The 22,880-nt window shown below is 41.4% G+C and overlaps 1 protein-coding gene across 7 annotated transcripts in view; it reads right to left on the bottom strand.

Moving 5' to 3' along the window:
* tln2b (talin 2b) overlaps nt 1-22,880 on the bottom strand; it is an 86,169-nt gene that overhangs the window by 10,468 nt on the left and 52,821 nt on the right. For 5 of the 7 annotated variants that reach the window (XM_031283162.2, XM_031283164.2, XM_031283165.2 and 2 more), the window contains exons 21-48: nt 22,613-22,741; nt 21,287-21,400; nt 21,044-21,157; nt 20,794-20,928; nt 20,485-20,613; nt 20,243-20,345; nt 19,030-19,238; nt 18,487-18,606; nt 18,102-18,299; nt 17,438-17,577; nt 16,831-16,924; nt 16,261-16,350; nt 16,020-16,142; nt 15,268-15,411; nt 14,853-15,038; nt 14,578-14,718; nt 13,686-13,867; nt 12,273-12,405; nt 12,058-12,159; nt 11,764-11,934; nt 7,175-7,321; nt 5,354-5,455; nt 5,095-5,214; nt 4,326-4,472; nt 3,150-3,316; nt 2,572-2,755; nt 2,015-2,140; nt 188-304 (exon numbers count right to left, since the gene is read on the bottom strand). In XM_031283162.2, coding sequence (XP_031139022.1) covers nt 188-304; nt 2,015-2,140; nt 2,572-2,755; nt 3,150-3,316; nt 4,326-4,472; nt 5,095-5,214; nt 5,354-5,455; nt 7,175-7,321; nt 11,764-11,934; nt 12,058-12,159; nt 12,273-12,405; nt 13,686-13,867; nt 14,578-14,718; nt 14,853-15,038; nt 15,268-15,411; nt 16,020-16,142; nt 16,261-16,350; nt 16,831-16,924; nt 17,438-17,577; nt 18,102-18,299; nt 18,487-18,606; nt 19,030-19,238; nt 20,243-20,345; nt 20,485-20,613; nt 20,794-20,928; nt 21,044-21,157; nt 21,287-21,400; nt 22,613-22,741 — 3,867 coding nt within the window. The remainder of the gene's footprint in view (nt 1-187; nt 305-2,014; nt 2,141-2,571; nt 2,756-3,149; nt 3,317-4,325; nt 4,473-5,094; nt 5,215-5,353; nt 5,456-7,174; nt 7,322-11,763; nt 11,935-12,057; nt 12,160-12,272; nt 12,406-13,685; nt 13,868-14,577; nt 14,719-14,852; nt 15,039-15,267; nt 15,412-16,019; nt 16,143-16,260; nt 16,351-16,830; nt 16,925-17,437; nt 17,578-18,101; nt 18,300-18,486; nt 18,607-19,029; nt 19,239-20,242; nt 20,346-20,484; nt 20,614-20,793; nt 20,929-21,043; nt 21,158-21,286; nt 21,401-22,612; nt 22,742-22,880) is intronic. The other 2 variants (XM_031283167.2, XM_031283168.2) reach the window with 1 other exon arrangement.

The raw sequence follows: 22,880 nt of genomic DNA, 5'->3' as shown, positions 1-22,880 counted from the left end.
GGGTTGAGAGGGAAGGAGGAGGAAAGGAGCTGGACAGATAATAAAGGAAAAAGAACAAAAAGCTCCCCTGTTATGTTCAGAATAATAGACATAGATATCCCTGACCCTCTTTTCATAGAGGCTGTGTCTCATCAGTTGACTCTCAAAAGACCATAAAGAAGAGGTTCGACCTGTGAGGTGCTCTTACTGTCAGCTCCTGCTTGATGCACTCAATGGTGGCCTCCAGTGCCCTGGTCCCGCGAGTCGCTTCATCTTCCACTGCCTTCACTGTTTTTAGAAGAGACGTCACGTTGGTCACCATGACCTGTCAAATGAAGGGAGACATGATGAGGCTCACAGTCAGACCAGGAGGTGGAGCTCTTTCTCCTCAACTGCAAAACATTACATTACCAAATTACTTTGGCCTCCTCCTTCACTGATTCTATTACAGTGAATAATGGCTCCATGTGTTAACGGTGCTTTTCTAATGAAAATGAAAGATCAGCTGCTGAAGAAAGAGAAGACTGAGGGATGTATTTCAAATGAAATCAGGATGATTTACTACTTGTAATACAGTTAATTCACTGACACCTAGAACAATTCAAGTTTTATTCATGGTGATACATTTTGTTTTGCCAGTACTGCATTCAGCACAGTGTACATTATTAGGTTAGGAATTCAAGCAACATGATCGCTAGGAGTTTGAGAGGGTCCCATTTGGAGGTCACCATATGTTAGAGGAACAGAGACAATCTGTCAGCATAACCAGGTCCATGGGTGGCCCTAATTCCATTTAGATGAGAAAACATAAGAAACCCCATGCAACAGTTAGAGTTACATGCTGCGCTCGGGATGATCGTTGTGAGAACAATACATAAATAATATGAGGAGGAAGACTAGCAAATCTTTGGTTCAGAGGTATCTGAAGCTCTGTCACTGATTCAATACTTTGATCTTTCTTTCTCTATTCAAGTGATCTCAGCTGCACCATGGTTAGATGCAAAAGGTCTGATCTCAAGTTTTTATTCTTCAGCAGTAGGCAGGTGTGACAGTGGTCATGACAATCAAGAGTTAAATAAAAACTCTCTCCCTTCTTGTCTATGTACAGTCCAGATTCTCCCAGTCCTCGGTGGCACCTGGAAGTTACTGAACATCTTTTCTCTGATCAAAAAAATATTAACTCTTAAACTTATTTAACTTGAAATTTACTTTATATTATACTGCATTTGCTTTATATTACACATTTTGTGTACTTCATATTATAACTTTAGTTTTTTTCTTCTTCTTTTTTTCATATTGTAACTTTGTTTTTCCATATTGTAATTCTACTACTGCTGTTTCCATCTACTCAGTACATACCCCACCTATGCTGCTTTTTTAAAGTTTTTGCCCATTTGTTCACCTTTAAAGTATTTTATGTGGGGTCTAATAATAGAGGGTGTCTTGTACAGACTGCAAAGCATTCTGAGACTGTTTTTCAGCTTGGTAAATAAAACTGACTTGACATGACAAATAAAATTACGTGAAGCTTCACTCTTGACAGTCCAGCTGGTTCAAAAACGATACTCCTTAACAGTTACAATAGAGGGAGTCCTGTGGTTACAGATAGTTCTCAGTAAAGCATACTAACCCTCTCTCTCTGACACACACACACACACACACACACACACACACACACACACACACACACACACACACACACACACACACACACACACACGCACGCAATGTACATCTTATTGATGTGTCTCATCCCACATACAGATATGACAGAAAAAGTGAATACCTTGCAAACTTTGATAAGGACTGTCTTATCATTCTTTTGAAAAGCCTTACTTTGTGCTACCAGATACGTCAAACTAAACATAGCAGTAATACAAAGAAAGCATTTGTAGAGTACGTATCCACATGCAGTGTCCTCTCAGTGATGAAGTATAGGCTGAATAATAAATTGGAGACTTGCATTGCTGAAATAAATACACAGCTAAACAAGATATGGCATTTGTTAATTTGTTATAGCGGTGTATTCCTTTACTTTGGCAGCGCTCTTCAGCTGATACATGGACGGATCGTCTGCTGGTTTGCCGGCGGCACATTTGGTGGCGCTAATGAGCTCGGCCAGAGCCTTGGCCACATCCCGCACCGCGTTTATCAGAACCACCTGAGGAGATAGAGCTGCAATCAATACGGCACAATGGTCAGAGTAAAGGTTTATCAGTAGCACCCTGGGGAAAGGATTTAACACTGCAGCCCTTATCACTCCCACCTAGTCATGATACTTCAGACTTAGTGAAGGGCAGAGATAGAGGCAAACGCACAGAGGAAAGAGGAAACACATCAGATCAGATGAATCTTCAATTACACAGAGAATCTAATGCTCGGTGTACAGCAAGATAGAAGACAGTCATTATGAATGACTAATATTTCAGAATAGTATAATAAGTTATAATAGATGGCAGCTGAATTAAGTAAGTAAGTAATAACTGAGCTTTGCTGGAACGCAAAGGCGTACAACTGTGACTACATATGTCTGAAACATCTATGGTTGTATTAGACATTCTTTTGTTTGAATGTCTTTGGGAGTTTCATCACCTGTGTCTCTGGGTTCTCAGAGCCCATGCTGGTGGCTCCCATTTTGACCACCTCAGTGAGCTGGGTGATGGTCTTGGCTGAGGACTGTGCAGCCTGGGCCAGTTTCTCCTGGCTGGATGCAGCTCCAGCAACGAGCAGTTTGGTGTCCTCCACCAGTGCCTTGGCTGTCTTCAGGATGCTCTCCCTGAGGGACGGGACACATTGTGTCACAATCTGCATCACAGTCACGCTCAAGTACCAGCAAAATGAAAGGAAGCTGTTGCTTTTTAACAGAATGTGTGTTTAGTTAGGACAATTTTCAATGTACACTCATTATGTGAAATGCATCTGAATACTGAGCTTTATTGACAAAACTGCACCTCTCCTGAGTGAGTCATCAAAAGAAAAATGAAGCTCTGGTGTTGCAGTCTAAAAACCTAACAACCTAAATCTTGGAAAGTTAACTCACAGCAAACATATGTTGTATTACCCATGTGCTCACGAAACCTATTAATCATATGCTCACTTTTAACCATCATCTCTTTTTTGGTGATTAGAGGTTTTCATTTAACATAATGTCTTGGTCAAGGTGATTGCACCTGTGGTCAGCAAATGACTCTTCATTCTCAGGGCTCAGTGTTCCAGCTGAGGCGAACATGATGGTGGTGTCCAGGTCAGCGATGATGCCAGAAACAGCGCTGGCTGCTGTGATACAGGCCTGGGTGCCTTTGTTCCCCGCCTGCAGCGCTGACAGTACCAAGGACACCTGGAACATGTGAAGCGTACCATTAGATATGCAGAGAGGTCCTTCCAACACGCTGTTGTCAGAGGTGTAAAAAACAGCTAAAAATAACCCTAGTTTCTGTATGCCGTGCACATTTTTAATGATTAACCAGCAGCTTTTACTCTTTGTTGGACGTTGGAGGAGCCTTTATAAATCGGATGAGTGAAGTTGCAAATGTTTAGAGTGTAAGATCTGGACGAGCTTGATTAAAGGAGGACGCTGGGAAAAAGAGAGACAGCAGGGTTTAACATGCATCAAATCACAGTCTGCTGCACAATCACATTAAGCCAATGAGCCTGACTCTGCAAATCTCCCCTGAAGACTGCTGTTTGCCTATCCCTCCTAAACAAATGGAAAGCCCTGACAGGTACATCTCAACGAGGCACAGGCTTCACGTATCAGCAAATGTGAGACCACACATTTTTCAAGTTTGGTATGAGCCCTGAATCAAGTCGTAGCCTCACAGTGGCGACAAAAAAAACTAATGTGTGAGCAGCCTGGCTAGCTGCTGTCAGGGTCACAGCAGGGAGACATTAGTATTATCATTACCTGTGCAGTGTGAGGGTGATCAGGAGAGCATGCTCGCATGACCTGCATGACTGGTGCAATAATGCAGTTAATCACCAGTTATTAACTCCTAAAATAACATACAGTACATTAACCCTATAGTCTTCTGACACTATACCAGTTCAATATCAAGGTTAAAGCTAAAGCTGAACCTAAATAATAAATAATAACCTGTCAGCTACGGTACAAAACTAACTTTCACACCTGAACTGCTTCTTCTTAAGCCTTGCAGTTGCACACACTTATATGTTCTCTTATCACTTTACTTAAATAGGTATATATACAGCAACTGTACTGAGAGATGCATGAAATATTTCAATAAAAATGCTAATGCTGAGTTAATGCTTCTATATATATATATATATATATATATATATATATATATATATATATATATATCTTCCTTCTGCAAGACGCTGTTTACCTTCTCTGTGACTGCTCGGGCACACTCAATGAGCTCCCTTTTGGAGAAGCTGTCAGTGGGGCTGAGCTGCAGGGCTCCAGCCTTCTGGACCATGTAGATACAGCCGTGGCCGAGCTCTTGCACCCGTGTCTTTATCTGGAAACCAACCTAAAAGCATAACCAGACCATCAACTTACACCGCATCCACCTTCCCATTTGAGTCACTGTACTACACAATTACAAAGTACAATCATGTCCTAAACTGGCAGGTCTCTTACCCAGCGGATTATTTCAAGCATCCTCAGACAGGGAATGCTGGCACTACACCTTTAATTTACAGACTGAGATTCACGGGTGGGTGGTACTTCATTATAAGCGTCACTATAGGCTTTAAGACTTGTAGAGGCACAATGTCGCTATGGTAACCAGCAGAGTTTCCAACATCCTGTTATATACAAGATATTGATAAGAGCTGCACGCTAATTAGTGCAATGTTTCCACACATTGCTGTTCTCTGGACTACACAGAAAAGCTGTAAGAAAAGACTATGTGGGTGCTGAGAGCGATGGATGCTGGAGAGGTATATTTCGGTTTGATCTCACAACCTTGAGCAAGGGGTGTCATTTCAAAGAACAGCAAACATCTGCTCTGATCAGTGGGTGAGTGAATACCGTCTGACATTTCAGGGGCACAATTGCAAAGATATATAGAGCTTGATCTGTTAAATCTTTCATAAGGAGTATGTAATTTGCCCCCACATACTCCATAGGACAGAGACGTGGCTTCTCACCTCCTCTGGCTCTGCAGTGGCTGCAGCGAGGCGTCCTTGGTGTGCTAGCTGTCCATAGTCCACCGTCACCTGAGAGGCAAGGCCGCCAAGCTCTTCAGGGCAGGTTACTGACTTAGTCATCTGGCGACAGAGAGAACATACATCCTCAGCAGAGGCAGATTAATGTTTCTCTATCCCTACTGACAAATATTGTCACTGAAGATTGGAAATGTAATGGAAAACACACAGAGTCATGAATATAATGCCTTAGTGCACTCACCATCTCTTGCGCAGTGATAGCGATGGCCTTGGAGAACTTCACCATGGTGGTCTGGTAGTCCACAAAGGAGCCCTTAGGTTCAGGCGGTGTTCCTTCATCCAGCTGTGAAGATCAGTCCTTTAGTACTTACCTATCCATAGTACATAGTATACATAGCTATCCTATGTGTTTTTACATTTGGTACTCCCATTTGCTGTATGTGAGACTTTTGATTTAGTTTGGTAACACTTTTAAATAAAGCATAGTATAATGGGTTTTGAGGTTTTAATTAATTATTCTGTTAATTGTTAATAATTGTTTCATCATCTTTTAAAGGCCTGGTCTAATAGCTCAACTACAGTAAAGCTTCTGTAAGAAGCTGTGCATTTATGTATGATATTATTCTGCATGCTGTGTTATATTATGAATGCTATATAAATAATGCTTAATATGCAGAGATTTGTTTTGCCAGCGTACAATGAAGTGAATGATTACCCTGTGTGATCACCTGCCAATGCAGCTTGTTTTGTTTTTTGTGCAGGTATTATTAATCGACTCCTCCGATGGACTTTTTGATCCCTCTCATTTTTGGGAGAAAGCTACTGACCAAACTATAGCCCGAACATTAAATCTGTTGGGACAATATATGGTCCACTATTAGCTATTGCAAAGCTATCTATCGTACAGTATGTGTTGGCTGATAAGAAACATGAAATTGCAGCCCAGAAATGCCCAAGATATGATTTATCAACAGTGTCTCGATTATACCGTTTGTCCACCAGAGAGCACTGACAATTGTATTTTTTAACTGAAAAATGTCCGGCTCGGTAAATATTTTGGTTACAATTCATTAATAACCAAATTTAAGAAATCCTCCTTAAAAATGAGTGTTTATGTTAGGTGCTAATGTTAAAGAAATGAATACATTGATACATTATAGTTATCAGATTTTTGAACACTCAATTATCAATATTGGTATCAAAATCCAGTATCTGACACACTATAGACCAAACATATAAGTGCAGTACATTTATGATGGCAAATTGATGGATGTTGATGAAAGAATTTTGGATTTTCCTACATTACAATAAACTATCATCAACAGCTGCCAATGTTAAGTCATTAATAAAGTGGCTTTGACGCTATGTAGCCCTTATCTAGAAGGTACATTATTGTAGGGGATAGTCCAAACGTAGGATGATTAAATTAAGAGCAACCACAAAGATAAATTGAGCTATGCTGGCAAGACCAATGTTGGATGAACACCATTTGGCAACCAGTCCTTTTTATAGTATAACTTGTTAATTGATATATCATTTGCCATTAGTGAGAACATATAAACCTTTTTTATGTATGCATTCTTGTAAAATGGTTCCACTTTATATATGCTAATGGTGTTTTAATGATGGTTGCTCTCCTATTTTAAAGCTGAGGGTAAAAAATAAAAAACACTAGAAATAAAATAAAATGAAGGTTAAGATCTGAGCTATATGTCTGAGTATGAGCAGAATATCGTCAATTATTAACCGCACTGTGAACACAGTGACATGTCACCCAGCAGGCTGAGTGACAGTGAACATCACCAGTGGGCTGTGGATTTAAAACTTGTCATCTACTGGACTAATGAGAGTCACTGACAAGGACACACTCTCGGCACACTCGCTGTGGAATTGCTCTTGCAGAGGAAAGCTCATTTTGCCTTCAGACAAAAATGATGGGGAATAAGTGTCAACCTGAAATCCATTTTAAACCACCTGAGCAGACTTCCCATAAGATGGTACCACACACACACACACACACACACACACACACACACACACAAACACACACAACCTTACTCACCCTGCCCATGGCCTCAGCGATGGACTCCACCATGCCCCCGACCATGCCCCCTTCACTGGCCGCCTCATTCAAAGTCACCATAATGTCGTCAACGGCCTCCTTCATCAGCTGGGCTGCTTCAGAGATGGCATCGTGGGTGTGGGATGCCTGGGGACACAGTCAGCTGATTAACGCTTCTGTGACACTGTCTTGGTCTAGCCAGAAGGAAATTTATCAGCATGACAACAGCTCTAGCGTGTCCCTACAGCTGGAAAGTATGCAGTGTCTCATTAGGTAACGCTTGGCCAGGCTGGATTCTTGCTGCTCTAAAGTCTTGTAGGTCAGGGTACTAAAGTATAATCCGTTTTTTGTTTTAAACCAAAAACAAAAAAAACGAAAAAACGGGTCGATATTTCGTTTTTGGTTTCAAACCAAAAACGGAAAAACAAAACTATGAGCTCCGTTTTCTCGTTTTTCCAATGTCCGTAGAAATGAAAAATTAACTGGAAAACTGCTCATTTTTCAACTGTTGTTTTTTTGTTATTCATGTTTCCGTTTTAACCCAAGAGCGAGAATACGGGCTCATTTTTATAATGTGCATAATCATTGAAAATCTGATGGAACACAGGTCTCGTTTATAATGTTATTTTGGTCTTACGTGTTAAGATCAAGGTTGACTAAAACCAATGCTCTCTAGACAGGAAGTAACATTAACGTGTCAAAATAAAAGTATGAGAGCTGTAATAACTGCCAGAAGAACGAGGCACTTTATGAAGACATTGTTTGCCTGTAGCTTGTCAGATTAGGCTAAAGTTAGCTATTTAGGGTTATATAAAGTATTTAATTATTTAATAATAATTTTAAAATCACAACATGAAATCTACATTCATCTATTATTAGCCTATGTGTGGCAGTTATTGACTAGTTACTCTAATCTTACACCAGCCAGTAAAAAGGCATCTAACACTTGTGTTGTCTTCGGGTTAAATGTGTCGTGTTTTCAAAGTTTCTTATAAGAAATATGTGTTGCAAGATTTTTTTGGGGCATTTTAGGTCTTTATTTGTATAGGACAGCTTAGATTTGAAAGGGGAGAGAGAGAGGGGGGAATGACATGCAGCAAAGGGCCGCATGTCAGAGTCGAACCCGCGGCCGCTGCGTCGAGGAGTAAACCTCTATACATGGGCACCCGCTCTACCAGGTGAGCTAACCAGGCGTCCAAAATATGGGTTTCTTTCAACCAAATTAACCAAAAATAACATGCATTGTTCCCTTCCATGCTCTTCGCAAGTAAATTAATATTCACAACTTTCATAAAATTTTGGGTGTTTTATTCAATTTTATAGCAGTTATGGTCTTCCTGGGCGAATTTTGACCTGGTAGTGCAATAGGGCACTATTGAGCTTTACAGAAGATAAACATACGTGTAAGTATGTGCATGCACGCGCGCGCGCGCGCACACACACACACACACACACACACACACACACACACACACACACACACACACACACACACACAGACAGAGACAGACAGACAGACACACACAAACACACACATACACAGACAGACAGAAAGACACAGACAGACAGACAGACACACACACACACACACACACACACACACACACACACACACACACACACACAGACAGAAAGACACAGACACACAGACACACACACACGCCTACCAAGAGCTTGGGTTTGTCCAAGGTTTCTTCCTAAAAAGGGAGTTTTTCCTCACCACTGTCACATTTACGCATTTATGCATGCTCTTGGGGGGAATCACTGGAATTGTTGGGTCTTTGTAAATTATAGAGTATGGTCTAGACCTACTCTATCTGTAAAGTGTCCTGAGATAACTCCTGTTATGATTTGATACTATAAATAAAATTGACTGTTATAATCCAAAACAACTAATCGTATATCCTCATTTTACTTAGAAATTAGGTATAATTCATGTAAATGAGGTCTGTTGACCATGAATGCAAAAAATAAGTGTAAAACTAATGAGTGAAATGAAGTTGGATAAAAGGGGTAACCCAGAATTGAGTGATAAATTACTTCATGATTTATGAAATGGTCAATTTTGTTATGCCAATAACATTTATAAGACAACACAAGGGCTAAACCACTTGACCACTTAAATGAAAAGGCTTCTTTTTATTGCAACTCTGCAGAATATTCATGTGACATGGTTGACCAACTTAACTGCCATTCATTTGAGTGTGATGAAGAACTCCTGCAGATACAACTGGGCCACATTGCAAACCTCTCATCATATTAGTGAGGAAGCTGCCATGTTGCTTCTCTCATCCTGGTCTCTTCAGGCTCTGCAGACTGGACCACACTTGTGGTTTACTGCTAGAATATTACAGAAGGCCACTTTGCTGAGTCAGATTTGCTACTTGAGTCCACAGCACCATACAATATATGATAAACATGGACCAGCCTTTGTGAAAGTGTATGTTCATGAAGTGTATGAAGTGTATGAGAGAGAGAGAGGAGAGAGAGAGAGAGAGAGAGAGAGAGAGAGAGAGAGAGAGAGAGAGAGAGAGAGAGAGAGAAAAAGAGAGAAAGCGAGAGAGCTCTTGGTTGTAACATTAAACGTTTGCATGATTCTGTGCAATCTGCTGCTGCGCCAACAATACAATGGCAGTAAATATTTATATTGCTTACAAGGAGATGTCAGTTATCTTGATCAGAAAAATAATGCATTGCAAAGTCAGGACTGGTACCAATGATTTAATTTACAACACACACATGCACACAAGCACACAGCAGCACATAGTTCTTTGAGTTTTATGTTGTTTTGGTGTTATGTTCTAAGCCTTATGTGCTTTAGTTCACTTGTTCATTCCATTCCATTACATTAAATGACATGTCATTTAGCTGGCGCTTTTTTCCAAAGTGATTTACGATTAAGTGAAAGGGAGGGGAACATGTTTTTTTTTAGTGGAGAGGGAAACCGGAGCACCTGGAGAAAACCCCATGCAGACACGGGAAGAACATGCAAACTCCAAGCAGAAAGGCCCCGGGCCACCAGGGTTCCAAACCAGTACCTTCTTGCTGTGAGGCCACAGTGCTTACCATTGACCATTCCTTATTGTAATTCAACCACACAACACCTATCATGTATTATATTTTATTATCCAATATTGGCCAACTACTGTTTCAAGGGCTTAGTATAATCAGTGAACATCTAACAAGCTGGGAGATCCAGGCACAGGCCCAGCAGTGAGAAGGTCTACCAGGGCCTGAGGAGACCAGACCAGAATGAGAGAGTCTCCAGTAGACTTTAACTTGTTAATGTATGTTCTTCATCACATTGACATGTTCATTGGCAGCTAATGTGGTCAACCATGTCACATACAATATTCTGTAGATCAATTTAAAAAAGCCCTTATATTTTTTGCCTTTTTTACTGGCTGGTGTAAGATTAGAGTAAAGGTAGTCAATAACGCCACACATAATGCTAGGGGAATGCAGATTTTATTTAAAATGTGATTTTAAAATTATTATAATCCTATTTCTATTTTAAAACAATATCCATCCTTACTCCCTTTGTGGCTATTAATGAATGTTGCTCCATTAAATACTTTATATAACCCTAAATAATTAACTGTAGCTTAATCTGACAAGCTACAGGCAAAAGCTGAAGTACATTGTTCTTCGGGCAGTTATTACAGCTCTCATACTTTTATTTTGACACGTTAATGTTACTTCCTGTCCAGAGCTTATTGGTTTTAGTCAACTTTGATCTTAACACGTAAGACCAAAATAACATTATAAACGAGACCTGTGTTCCATCATATTTTCAATGATTATGCATATTATAAAAATGAGCCCGTATTCTTGCTCTTGGGTTAAAACGGAAACATGAATAACAAAAAAACAACAGTTGAAAAACGAGCAGTTTTCCAGTTAATTTTTAATTTGTATGGACATTGGAAAAACGAGAAAACGGAGCTCATACTTTTGTTTTTCCGTTTTTGGTTTGAAACAAAAAACGAAACATCGACCCGTTTTTCCGTTTTTTCGTTTTTGGTTTAAAACGAAAAACGGATTATACTTTAGTACCCGACGAAAATGGGACCCTTGTAGTACCCTATTTTCTAATAATTCAAACACCAAATTTGAAATTTAACAAAGTTCACATGCCATTTGTTTGATACGAGAAAAAGAACATATAATAAAGAATTACAGAAACTGAGGCAGAAGATAGTTCTTCATGATCCTCTTAAAGCAACACTAGAGAACTTTTCCCATTTCGGTCCCCCTACAGGTTGGAAGCGGAATTGTCCCATTATGTCTCATTCGAACTACAGATCCGCTACCCAATCTGGCAAACTTGCATAGTGCGGTTTTAGCCGGTAGAGGGCCGCAAAGTGAATGCAGAAGTGCTGTTCACCCTGTTGCGAGTTGATGAAACACTGAAACGATTTTGGAAACATTATTTTAAGTTACAAAAAGTTCTCTAGTGTTGCTTTAAAAAGAAACATGACTGCTTTACTGTCTTGACCTGCTGAAATTCAGCTTAATATCTCAGGTCACCCATGAAATGGTGGCCATGGCAGGCTAAACACACTGTAGCTATATGAACTGCTTAGTACCTTTGGGTTCCCCCCGCCTTCCTTGGCAGCATAGAGCATCTGCAGCGCAGACTCAGACAGGGTCTTGGTCTGGTCTAGGATGGTCATCTGCTGCTGGTGGTCATGCAGCTTAGAGGCCAGGCCCACTGATGCCACAATGAGTGGATCGAAGTAACTTGCCAGCTGGGTTACCTGGGAAAACAAGTGGAAGCGAACTGTTTGAGGAAGTATTGGATCACAAGATAGAAAATAGACAGAATTGGGTTTTCTTTCTAAATCCAGAGGGGATGAAGAAATATATGATCAGACCATCACCTTGTGTCCTAGTTGGGCAGCTTCGCCTCGGGCCGCGGTGGAGACAGGATCAATCAGATGCCCAATCTCCTGCACAGAGGATGTCAGCTGCTCCTGGAGCGCCTGGTGAGTTACAACGGCAGATAATTACGGTATAAGTCACAACAGAAAGACTACAGATTCCATTAGGTTCTTTCTGTCGGACAAGACAGAGGTGATGGGGTACTTGAACTCACTTCCATGGAGATATCATCTCTGCAGGGCAAGGTCTGCCCAACTGCAGCTAGGGAAGCTTGCTCAATGTCCCGGATACACTTATTGATGTTATCAATGGAGTAGTCACACTCCCTCTGTCCTGGTGCCTTGTCCCTATCATCAGAAAATGTTACATCAATACATTTTATATTATTATGCAAATCAAGTCAAGTCAAATCAATTTATTTATAGAGCACATTTAAAACCAACCTAGGCTGAACAAAGTGCTGTACAAAGTTATATTATGTTATAAATACAAAGGAAGACAATAAAAATATAGACAAAATGAACATCATACAAACAACACACTTCTATACAAATGTCCCTAAACTAAATCAAACGCCAAAGAATAAAAACGTGTTTTAAGACGAGACTTAAAGATCTCGGCAGTAGAGGAGGACCTAATGTGAATGGGAAGTTTGTTCCAGAGTCTCAGGGCCACAACGGAGAAGGTACGATCACCCTTTGTTTTCATCCGAGATTGTGGAATAGCTAAAAGGAACTGATTAGACGATCTTAGGTTCCTGGAGGAGTGATGGCCAATCCATGTAATGTCAATCAATATAAAATACATGTATAAGTATACAGTAAATAATGCAAAAAGACATGCTACGAAATTCGCATTTAATTCAATGAAATAGTTCATATTTTTTCGCACGTTCCTGACATTGACACCACTTTCACTTTCCACTTTCCACTTTCAGCAGCCGATTAGCTTAGCTCAGCATAAAGACTGGAAGCAGGGGGAAACAGCTAGCACCTCTAAAGTTTACTGATTAACACATTATATATTGTTTGTTGAATCAGTAGAAAAACTGAAATATATAATCGACAAGTTGTGGTTTTACATAGGGTTTTGTGCAGGACTATTTTTTGGCTGGGAGCAGTGGAGTCTTGTTATCAGCATGAGGTTGCAAGGCAACCAGCGGACACTGCTTAGCCTAGATAATCTGTTTGCTTTTGTTTCATATTTAGCAATAAACATGAGATTGGCATCCATCCTCTCATCTAACTCTTGGTAAGAGAGCGAATAAACGTTTTCTTTTATTCCTTAAAAGCATACATACTTTAGCTGCTGTGAGAACTGTGTATGCATCTGATTGGAGGATGATGACAAAGACAGAATTGGTTGGGGCACTATGTGCTGCACATCCACCGTGGCTCATCATCTCACCACTGCTCTATAGTGTTCACTAATCGATTACAAGGCAGCAGGAATCTCAGCAGATATAAACTAATGTGACAATGTATTGCTTAGCCGAACAGATATCACAGAATAAGCCCTCTGGCTTCAGAAACAAATTTTTCCTCTAACTGTGAACAAACCATTATAAACTTTGATTCAGGATAATCCTGCAGAGACAGATGTGGCAGTAGGTGGGATTACTACCAACCTGATGGAGGTGATGAGACTTTTGATGGAGTCAGAGACTGTTCTGGAGTGGCCGGCCAGTATGGACCATGTGGGAGGATCTTTGGGGTTGAGGACCAGTGAGCGGGCTGTTTCTAAAAGGTAAGTTGAGCTATCGAGCATGGAGCGGGCTGAACGCACAATAGGCTCCTGAGCTGCCGAGCCCTGTGGAAATGAAAACATAGTGCAGGTAAAACAACAGCCCAGGTAGCAGCTCAACAGCAAAGAGCTTACCATAATGGTATGACAGAGTTGTTAATATTCCTTGACTACCTTGGAGAGATCAAAGGTGCATTCAACGGGAGGGATGAGATTAGAAAGGCGCTTTACATAGATGCAGGAAGAAACACCTTCAGTCTTTATGATCCGAGCCAAAGCCTCCCTCGACAATTAGATTAACAAGCTGAAGATTAGAGCAGCTGTGCTGAGAAAGAGTGCCGTTAAACACTGCCCTCCAATAGATTATAGCCATAAAGCTTTTAGAGGACTGTGTGAGAACTGTTACACTCAGATTGAAAAATAAAATTCTGTCTTTCTCTTTGAGTCTTTTCTTGACATTAAAAAAGGGAAAATTGGACCTTTAATCTGATTCCCCCCATGTTCGCTGTACAAACCTTTCTGTGTTGGCTCATATAAAAGTTTAAAGGGGATTGAGTGCAGTCACAAAAGATTCATGACATCTCTCTAAAGAGTAGCTTCAAGATCCTCTGTAGGATGCGTGGGGAAAAAAAATTACTAATTGGATGTTTCTGAGAACAGAGGACCTGAGGAAAGATTGCCTTTCATTTTCATTCAGCTAAATCATTAGGAACTGCGGAAAAAATGAAAAAGAACGTTCCAAACAGAGCATTACAAACATGAAAATGGATGAATACCTCATTGCTGATTTGCGCTGGGATGCTCGCAAACTCGGGGTTGTTGGCAAAGGTTGACAGGTTTTCTACAGCCTCAAGGAGTGGGGTTGTAGCAACACGGCATCTGTTTCTGTTGTCCTCTGAAAAATCCCCATCTAAGGCCTGAAACAAGACAACAGCATGTGAATATGAATATCTTTCCATTTTTGTCATACTTTTGTAAGCGGTGGAATTATACACACATCCACAGCTTCTCTCACATGACGAACGAATTCTGTAACAAATTTACACTCAACGTTTTGATCAGTTGGGGAGTTGACCTTGATGGTTTTGACAAGGTTGGCCGTGGTGTTGGCCACCTCTTTGGCTGACTGGACAAACTGTCTCCTAGCCACAGGGTTGGAGGTTTTGGAGGAAGCCAGGCGGCAGGCATTACAGAGAGCTGAGGTGTGCTTGGCTACAATTGTTGCTGCAGACAAGATCTGACAAACAAAGACACATCAACAAATAGGAATCAGAGGTTGAGTATGAAATGAAGCATTCTGGTAGGGTGTGTAGAGTAAATTACTGACAACATTCAGGTCGATTTTAGGTTTTTAAACGTTTAATCACAGTCACAAGAGATCAATATACACTACTGTCCCAAGTGCATTCCCCATATGCAAGATAATGGTCCTGTAATGTTTTCAAGCCCCACATGGACCTTCTTACCTGTGAGGGACTACTAGCTGGGTCCACTAAGTTCTGACAAGCCATCTGTATAGCCTGGTGGGCCCTTGCAAACTGGATGGGATCCACCAGTCCCTCGTGGCCTGACTGACTATTTGGATCAGACACACCTACAAGATATGAGGCCTACAGGACAAAAAACAAAGTTATAAATTAATAGATTAGTTTGCCACTAAATAGGTTCTTTACTGTCCTCCATGATCCCCCTTGTTGTCACAGACAAGCTAACACCCCCCACCTGCAGTCCACATTCTCTGACTTACATACATAAGTACATGAATAGATAAATATTGTATACATTGCACATAACAGGGGAGCTTGCTGCAGAGGGAACACAAGACATGTCAGAGGGTGCCCTTTTCCAGGCAAGGTAACTGAATGTTGCATGGAGGTGAGGGTTATTTTACAAATTTAGGGATGGGAGTCTGTAAAACCTCCAACAAAACCTGGCTCACTGTCATGGCCAAGTGTCCTGCGAAGTCTGAATGCCATTTTTTATGAAGGGATTCCACGTGGAATCCTTTTTTTTTTTTTTTATTGTTTAAAAGGGGTGTATCAACCTTAACAAATGCTCAACAATTTGCTTTCCCTAATCGAAATGTAAGTTGATTAATTTTAAGCATACATTAAAAAAAACAAATTACGCAAAAAAGAGTGCAGAAGGCGGAAAGCTCAGATGAAAGCAGAAGCATGGTAACTCAGAGGGAGTAGTTAGTACCGTGCTGTGATCTCACCTGTCCTGCAGCCTCTGTCAGCCCACACAGAGCTTTGGACGCCACGATCACGCTCTCCCCGAAGGCCAGCACATCACCTGTCTTACAGTGCTGTGAAATACCTGCCATTGACTCTCCTAGGACCTGAGGCATAGGGAAATGGAGAAAAACATGTACAAATTAGATCTTCAGCTACCTACTACCTAAAATAGCTCTGACAGTTAAAGTATATGGTTCACACAATTATTTTGAAAGCCTGTACCTTCGAATTCTCCATGACGCTCTCGATGCAGTCAAAGTAGGAGAGTTCGCTGACAGGCTCATTGGGATTATCCAGGAGCCCTCTGACAGCCTGTACACAGACAGAGATGATAATAACTTAAACTACAATGGACACACAACTGAACATTCCTTCTACGATACAATTTATCAGCCACTTAATTTAGAGAAAGGAAACACTATAAATATAAATCAAACTGATGAGAATATACTGCCTTGATAAATAATGATAATCAAGCCTTTAAAATGCACAGCCTGATTGTCATTTTCAGTTACTTAAGTATAAGTAAATGTAGGCTTCAGTATAGAAAAAATGCTCTGGTTTAACCAGTGTCACTAATGCACTTACAAAGTACTATAGTTCTGAATTTAATGTATGTCTGTAATTAATGGCTCTATGGGAGTAATTCAATGCAAAATAGGTGGAAGGAAAGGGTGAACAAATGCATCTAGTTTTCCTGATTAAAAACATACAGGCTTGTACAGGCAACAGAAAACAGGCCTAAAGAGAAGGAGATTTTGTGTGTGGTACAGTGTGTGTGAGGACAGCTACCTCCAACTCCCTCAAGGCGTTGTCACACTCTTTTTGTCCTGCTGCTTGCTGTGTACAGAGCGTGATCAGCTGGTTAATACTCTCTGTCACTGCCCTGAAACACACAGACACCCACACAGGCTTTTTAGCTCTCACGTGTCCTCCGCATGCACACACAGCTTGGCTTCACTCACACTCACTCACACATGCTTTTAACTCCCCTATTCAAGCATGGCACTGCTGGCCTCTCACTGCGATAGGCTAACACACTGCACAGGAGTGCCGAGATTGTCTTGAGTTTGTGTTCAGCCTTGCTGAGCACAGACAGGCCCTGGCCAAAGCTTCCATCTTCCTAATTAGACAGAGAGAAGTCAGTCAGGCCTAAAGCCCTGCGGGACCAGCTGTTGGCTTCTCACTTCGTAGTCCCTCAAGCAATGCCGAACAGACACAGCTTGGGAAAGGCACAAATCTGAATTTTTCATAACTTGCTACATGCTTGAATATGGACTTGGATTCACATTTAGGACAACATGGTGTAGTTTATCAGCAAAATACTGTATACTATTCATAAAAAGAACAAATAAAGAGAATTTCTGATACATATCAGGCAGTCCGCATTTTATCGCACCTTGCTGCCACAGCTAGGAGATTCTTTGCATTGGCTGCACCTGGATCCACAGACAGAGACTTGGCAGCCAGCAGCAGCTTACTGGATGCCATGGATATGTTCTTCAGATTACCAATGACTTGGATCTGGTCGTCCTGTTTCTGCACAGCCAAGGAAAAAAAAATGTACAGGTGATTTTTAAGATGGATTTAGATAATTTATTGTGTCGGCAGCAGCTGTCAAGGGTTAAAGTATTAAAAAAAATGTTTTAGTGTGTCCCTACCACCTATATCCTCTTTTCCTCACTCAGCAGGTCTCTTTGAGCCTGATTAAAGCTTGGGTGTCATGCTACATCAACTCCAATCCTAGATGATCTTTCCAAATTAATGAGCAAAATAACCAGAACAAGAACATCACAAGATCTCATTACATCTGACAGTGTTACTTGGTCACAATCATGTGCCTAAGTAAATTAGACGAAAAGGTATAATTTACAAATGATTTAAATAGCTTAGGTAATAAAGTGACACAAGAATATACTTCGTCCACTCAGATTTTAAGACTTTTGCGTTTGTCCATCAACGGTTTCAATGCTCCTCTCTGTGTGTAAAATACTGGTTACAGTGGATTACCATTTACCTGTTTCAATGGAGTGTAGAGGGGGTTGTATGATCATGAAACCTACTTGGGTGTGTCCTGCCATCTCAATGCCAGCATCCAGGAACTCATCAAAGTCTTGGCTGAACTTCCCTGAGGCCGCAGCCAGCTGGCTGCTCGTTCCACGAGAGGAGTGGACGACCTCGCCTGCAGAGTGGTTGAGTTCAGCAGCTGTGTGGTTCAGATCACTCTGGGCCTCCTGGAATGTCTTACTGCAGGGAGGGAGCTTCAAAGACAGGACACACACCAATTAGGGCATAGTGTAGTACACAGACTATCAAAAATCAAGTCAAATGGCAATAACCTGTTCCGGAATTGCGTGGTGTTTTAACGTATGTGTTTAGTACAGATGTTTTGTGTAAATACAAATCCACTAAATGTCAAGTAAATCCCCAAGTAAAGTCGGGACTCACAATGTCCACCAGTAGCTTCTTGCTGGCCTCACCAATGCTCCTAAGGGCCATGTCAACATCCTTCTGGCCTGGCAGGCAATTTACACAGTTATTCAGGGAGTGCGACACTGCTTTGGCCACCTGAAACACAGTGCAACGCTCTGTCACTGGACTGCCATTAGTCATTCTAACAATGTGCTACACAATACAAGGTCCCAGAGCAAAGCTATAAGGGGAAAAACATCTCAAATGCAAATTGGGCTCACAGCGGTGCAGAGTAATTCGTGTCACTAATTTATGCTGCTGTCACAGATATATGCCAAACAATATGTTTATCCCCTGAAGGGATGCAGGAGAATGAGCAGTTTTACTCTGGCACTCCTGAGAGAGGAATACCAGGCGAGAGACAGAGCAGAGAGAAAATAGCAACGCTTAGAGGGGATGATTGTTATGGAGAGAAGAAATGTTTACAAATCAGTAGAGGAGAGAAAGAGAGAGGGGCCTGAGGAACAATGTGACTAATATCACTGTCTCTGAGGTATATAATACTGGGAGCTATGCTACCTGTGCCAGCCTCTGTTGACTCTCAGCATCTCCTGGATGAACCAGGGCCTGATGGGCTTCATGGATCAGCATGGCTGAGCCCTCCATGACAAACTGGGCTGAGTCCAGCATCGCAGCTGCAGCCTGAGGCTCCTTGGTGCTGGCTGCTACACCTCTGGCTGCTTGAGCCAATGTCCTTAAAGCCTGTGCTGTTTCTCTGGCAGCCACACCTGCAAACAACCAGCAACACATTGAAATGATAATGAATGATTTTGATCATAGAGACAAAGAGAATATTATGACACAAACCAAATAATATCAGTGTAACAACAGCATCAGTAAATACCAGAAAGGGAAAATACAGCCTGAACTATGGATGATATATTGCACAGATATAAATGAAATATGATGTTCACATTCTCTGGTGTTGCACATTGTTATGTAGTGAGAGTAAGTAACCATGTTTCTGTAGAAATTGAAACTGACGTTTTACTAAACATTAAATTCAATCTCATTAGTTTTACTTTGCAGCAGTCCTGTTCACGCAAAACAAACTGAAAGGTATGTGTATTTCCTGTCTTTACTACAATTTTAATTGCATTGTGTAAATCACCTGGCAGGGGCTAGCCGTACCACACCGAGAACACACTGTGATACTCAAATGCTCTCATTGTTTAAATAAATGAGTTAATATAATAAATATGGCTCCATATGGGAGGTGCCCTTAACTTATTATACACAGAGCCGAGAAGAAAAGCATCAAATTGCATCAAATTGCATTAACCAGCCAAGTGGAGCCATTTGCTGATGGAATGTTAAATCTGATGAAATTAATGAGTAGCGAGGAGCACCGTGGGCCACAGCATGAAGTGCTGCCTGGGAGCATTCATTGTTAGAAATGCTTTTCTCTATTTGTCTTCATCTCTCCTCCCCTGAGATCCTCAATCGGACCAGAATTGACAGCAGAACTGCCAAACCATGTTGGATTCAAAAGTTTAAAGCAATCGTGATAGCACAAATAAAGGAGTCATAATTTTCTCTATCTGCTTTATCCTCACACTCCCACTTGGCAAAGACCAACAACCTTTTTCATTAAAAAATGCATTCAGCAATCCAAATATATTCATTATATCTATCTATTCTGGCAATGTAACTACTCTAGAGTACATTTTTTAAATAAGCGGCTACTTAAGCTTCTGAGAGCTGTGCTCTGTGTAGAATACACTTCTCTTACCTGTATAATGCTCATTGCCCTGTGCGGCACATGTCAGCAACTGGGCCATGGAGGAGCCCACAGCCTTGGATGTACTTCCTAAATCCTGAGCACACTTCTCCAGCTGTGGGAGCGACAGAACACACAAATAAACCATTTGATTCACAGTTGGAATTTTCTCATCATATAAGTATGTCTACAGTTGGATATCTACAGTATAATGTTTCAATTGAACTTCACAGCAGATGTTGCTATGTACTGACCGTTTCCCCAGGAAGAGGTTTAAGTTGGCTGTCAATGACGGACATCTTCGCATCCTGAAGCTCACTCTTCAGCGTCTGTACAGTTTTGAGGGCTGAATCGATCTCCAAAGGACCACAGGCTTCATGGGCCTTCAAACGACACACACGGATATATTTTACTCACAGGCATGCACCCATCCATTATGGAGCACGGCCAGGATGCCAGCCTACTGTATATGCTGTGCTTGAATGGAGTAGATAGCAACACATTTCCTGCATCAGTGAGATGACGCGACTCCTGCTATTCCTGACAGTGTTATGTATAGATACCTTCAAGGTGGCTGTCCTGAGCTCAGCCAGGCAGGTAGCCAAGTTCTTGGCACACTGGCCCAGTTGCATACCAGCTGCCTGGTCAGCCACCGTAGGAACTGCTGACTTTGCAGACGTCACCATCTTACTTCCAGGCTGATGGTGACAGAAAAACAACAACAAATTAATAAGCACAAAAGGAGCAGTGGTGTGTATATCTAATGACAGAGAGTTTGATAATTGCTGACTGTGTCATGGCGAAAGGTCTGACCTGTAAGAAGCTCTGGCTGGCCATGATGAGGGCAAGCTGGGCACCAAGTTCCTCGGGCTGGGCCTGGCTGCTCCTCATCCCCTGAACCAACTGGGGAATGCTATCTGCTACTGCCTGCATTGAACACACCAACAAGGAATGCTTCATATCCATATCATACTGTTTGAAAGAGAAAGGTGCTGCATGTAATGAGATTATTTGACATTGTTTTAATGCATCAGTAAAAAGAGTACACGATAATACCTTGCAGCTGTGTACTAGCTGTTGGTGTGAGGCGGTATTTTTGTTGGAAGCAGCAGCATTTTGTGCAGCTGCAATGGTCTGAGTAGCAGCAGCCGCTGCCTGCTTAGCAGCTATCTGTTCAGAAGATACAAATGAAAATCATTTAGGCTAAAGTAAGAGAGTGGCGCCTGGCTGAGAGTAACATTCACTTTTGCTCTGTGCAGTATTAAGCTGTCATGATCTGCACTCAGACAGAGTTGTTCTAATCAAACTAAGAGGGGCCACAAACCAAACATTCTGTAAGAAGAGGGAAATTGAATTGCAGTGCTCATTCTTTTTTTCATGGGATGATCAGCACTGCTTTCCTCTTGCTATGTTTCCAAAACTAAAGCACTGAAAACATACTGCTTAGCTCACATTAAATCATAGACACAAGACTAGCTTTGAAGTGATGACAAGAATGAAAACAGAGAGAGACGACATTCCTTGTTGAGCGGATAAGGAGGCGAAGATGATGAAAGAGAGCCAGAATACATGATCTCATTATACTGAGAGGGAAAAACAAGACTGAACTGCATGTAGAATTGACATGATAGGTAGGAGTAGAATTTGCTACCTATGGTGTAGCGTCATCTCTATTATATTATTCCTATTTACTTCTAAATAACAGCATGTGCAAATCTGCACATCTGCACAGCAGCTGAATGACAGTGTGTCAGGAGACAACAGGTAAGCTTAATGCGGTCTTAAGGTGTGACTTTGATAATTGTAGCAGAATCATGACACTTCAATTGTCTTCATTGGCTCACACATTTCCTTGATGGAGCCAACCATTAGCACCAATAAAGTAACCATCTGATGCAAGGAGGCGGACTGAGATATGTGTCTGATAGCAGGCTGATCCCAGCCCTGGGTAATGCATAGTTTATGTGCCTAGGAAATTGAACAGTGGGCGCTCTGGAGCTGAGAGAGGCTAGTCATTAGGGGCAAACTGATACCGAGGGCTACACACAAATCTTTATACTCAGATAGCTCATTCATAGCTCTAATGGGAGTTATAGCTCACTGCTACGGGAAAAGAGAAATAACACAGGCAAATATAGTAAATGGACCGTATTTGTACAAATGACTGCTTAGGCATTTTATAATTTGCACTCTGGCATGTGTTTCCTTTAGCCTAATGTCTAAACTCTCCTTTCATTTTTACTTTGTTTATACTAAAGCAATCACAACAAAATGTGGGAAAGAGATATTTACGTGACATATATGCTGGTAGGGAGAAATGAGGAGTGTTGTGTTTTGATCAAGGTCAAACACAGAGAGAACATGTTGACTTCAATGACTCACCTCAAGCCTGTTGACTAGTTTTTTCTTTATCGCGTTCTGAGCTGCAGCATTAGTGGCTACACGTAGCCCCTCAGCTGCCTCTCGGAGCCTCTGCTGCTGGTCCTCATTCTCTGGGTAAGCAGCCGCCCCCTGAGAGCACATAAACACACACATAAACACACACACACACACACACACACACACACACACACACACACACACACACACACACACACACACACACACACACACACACACACACACACACACACACACACACACGACCATG

Source organism: Sander lucioperca, chromosome 7 (assembly GCF_008315115.2).
Source record: "Sander lucioperca isolate FBNREF2018 chromosome 7, SLUC_FBN_1.2, whole genome shotgun sequence".
Classification (NCBI taxonomy): domain Eukaryota; kingdom Metazoa; phylum Chordata; class Actinopteri; order Perciformes; family Percidae; genus Sander; species Sander lucioperca.
This window is presented reverse-complemented; position numbering and strand designations above follow the sequence as displayed.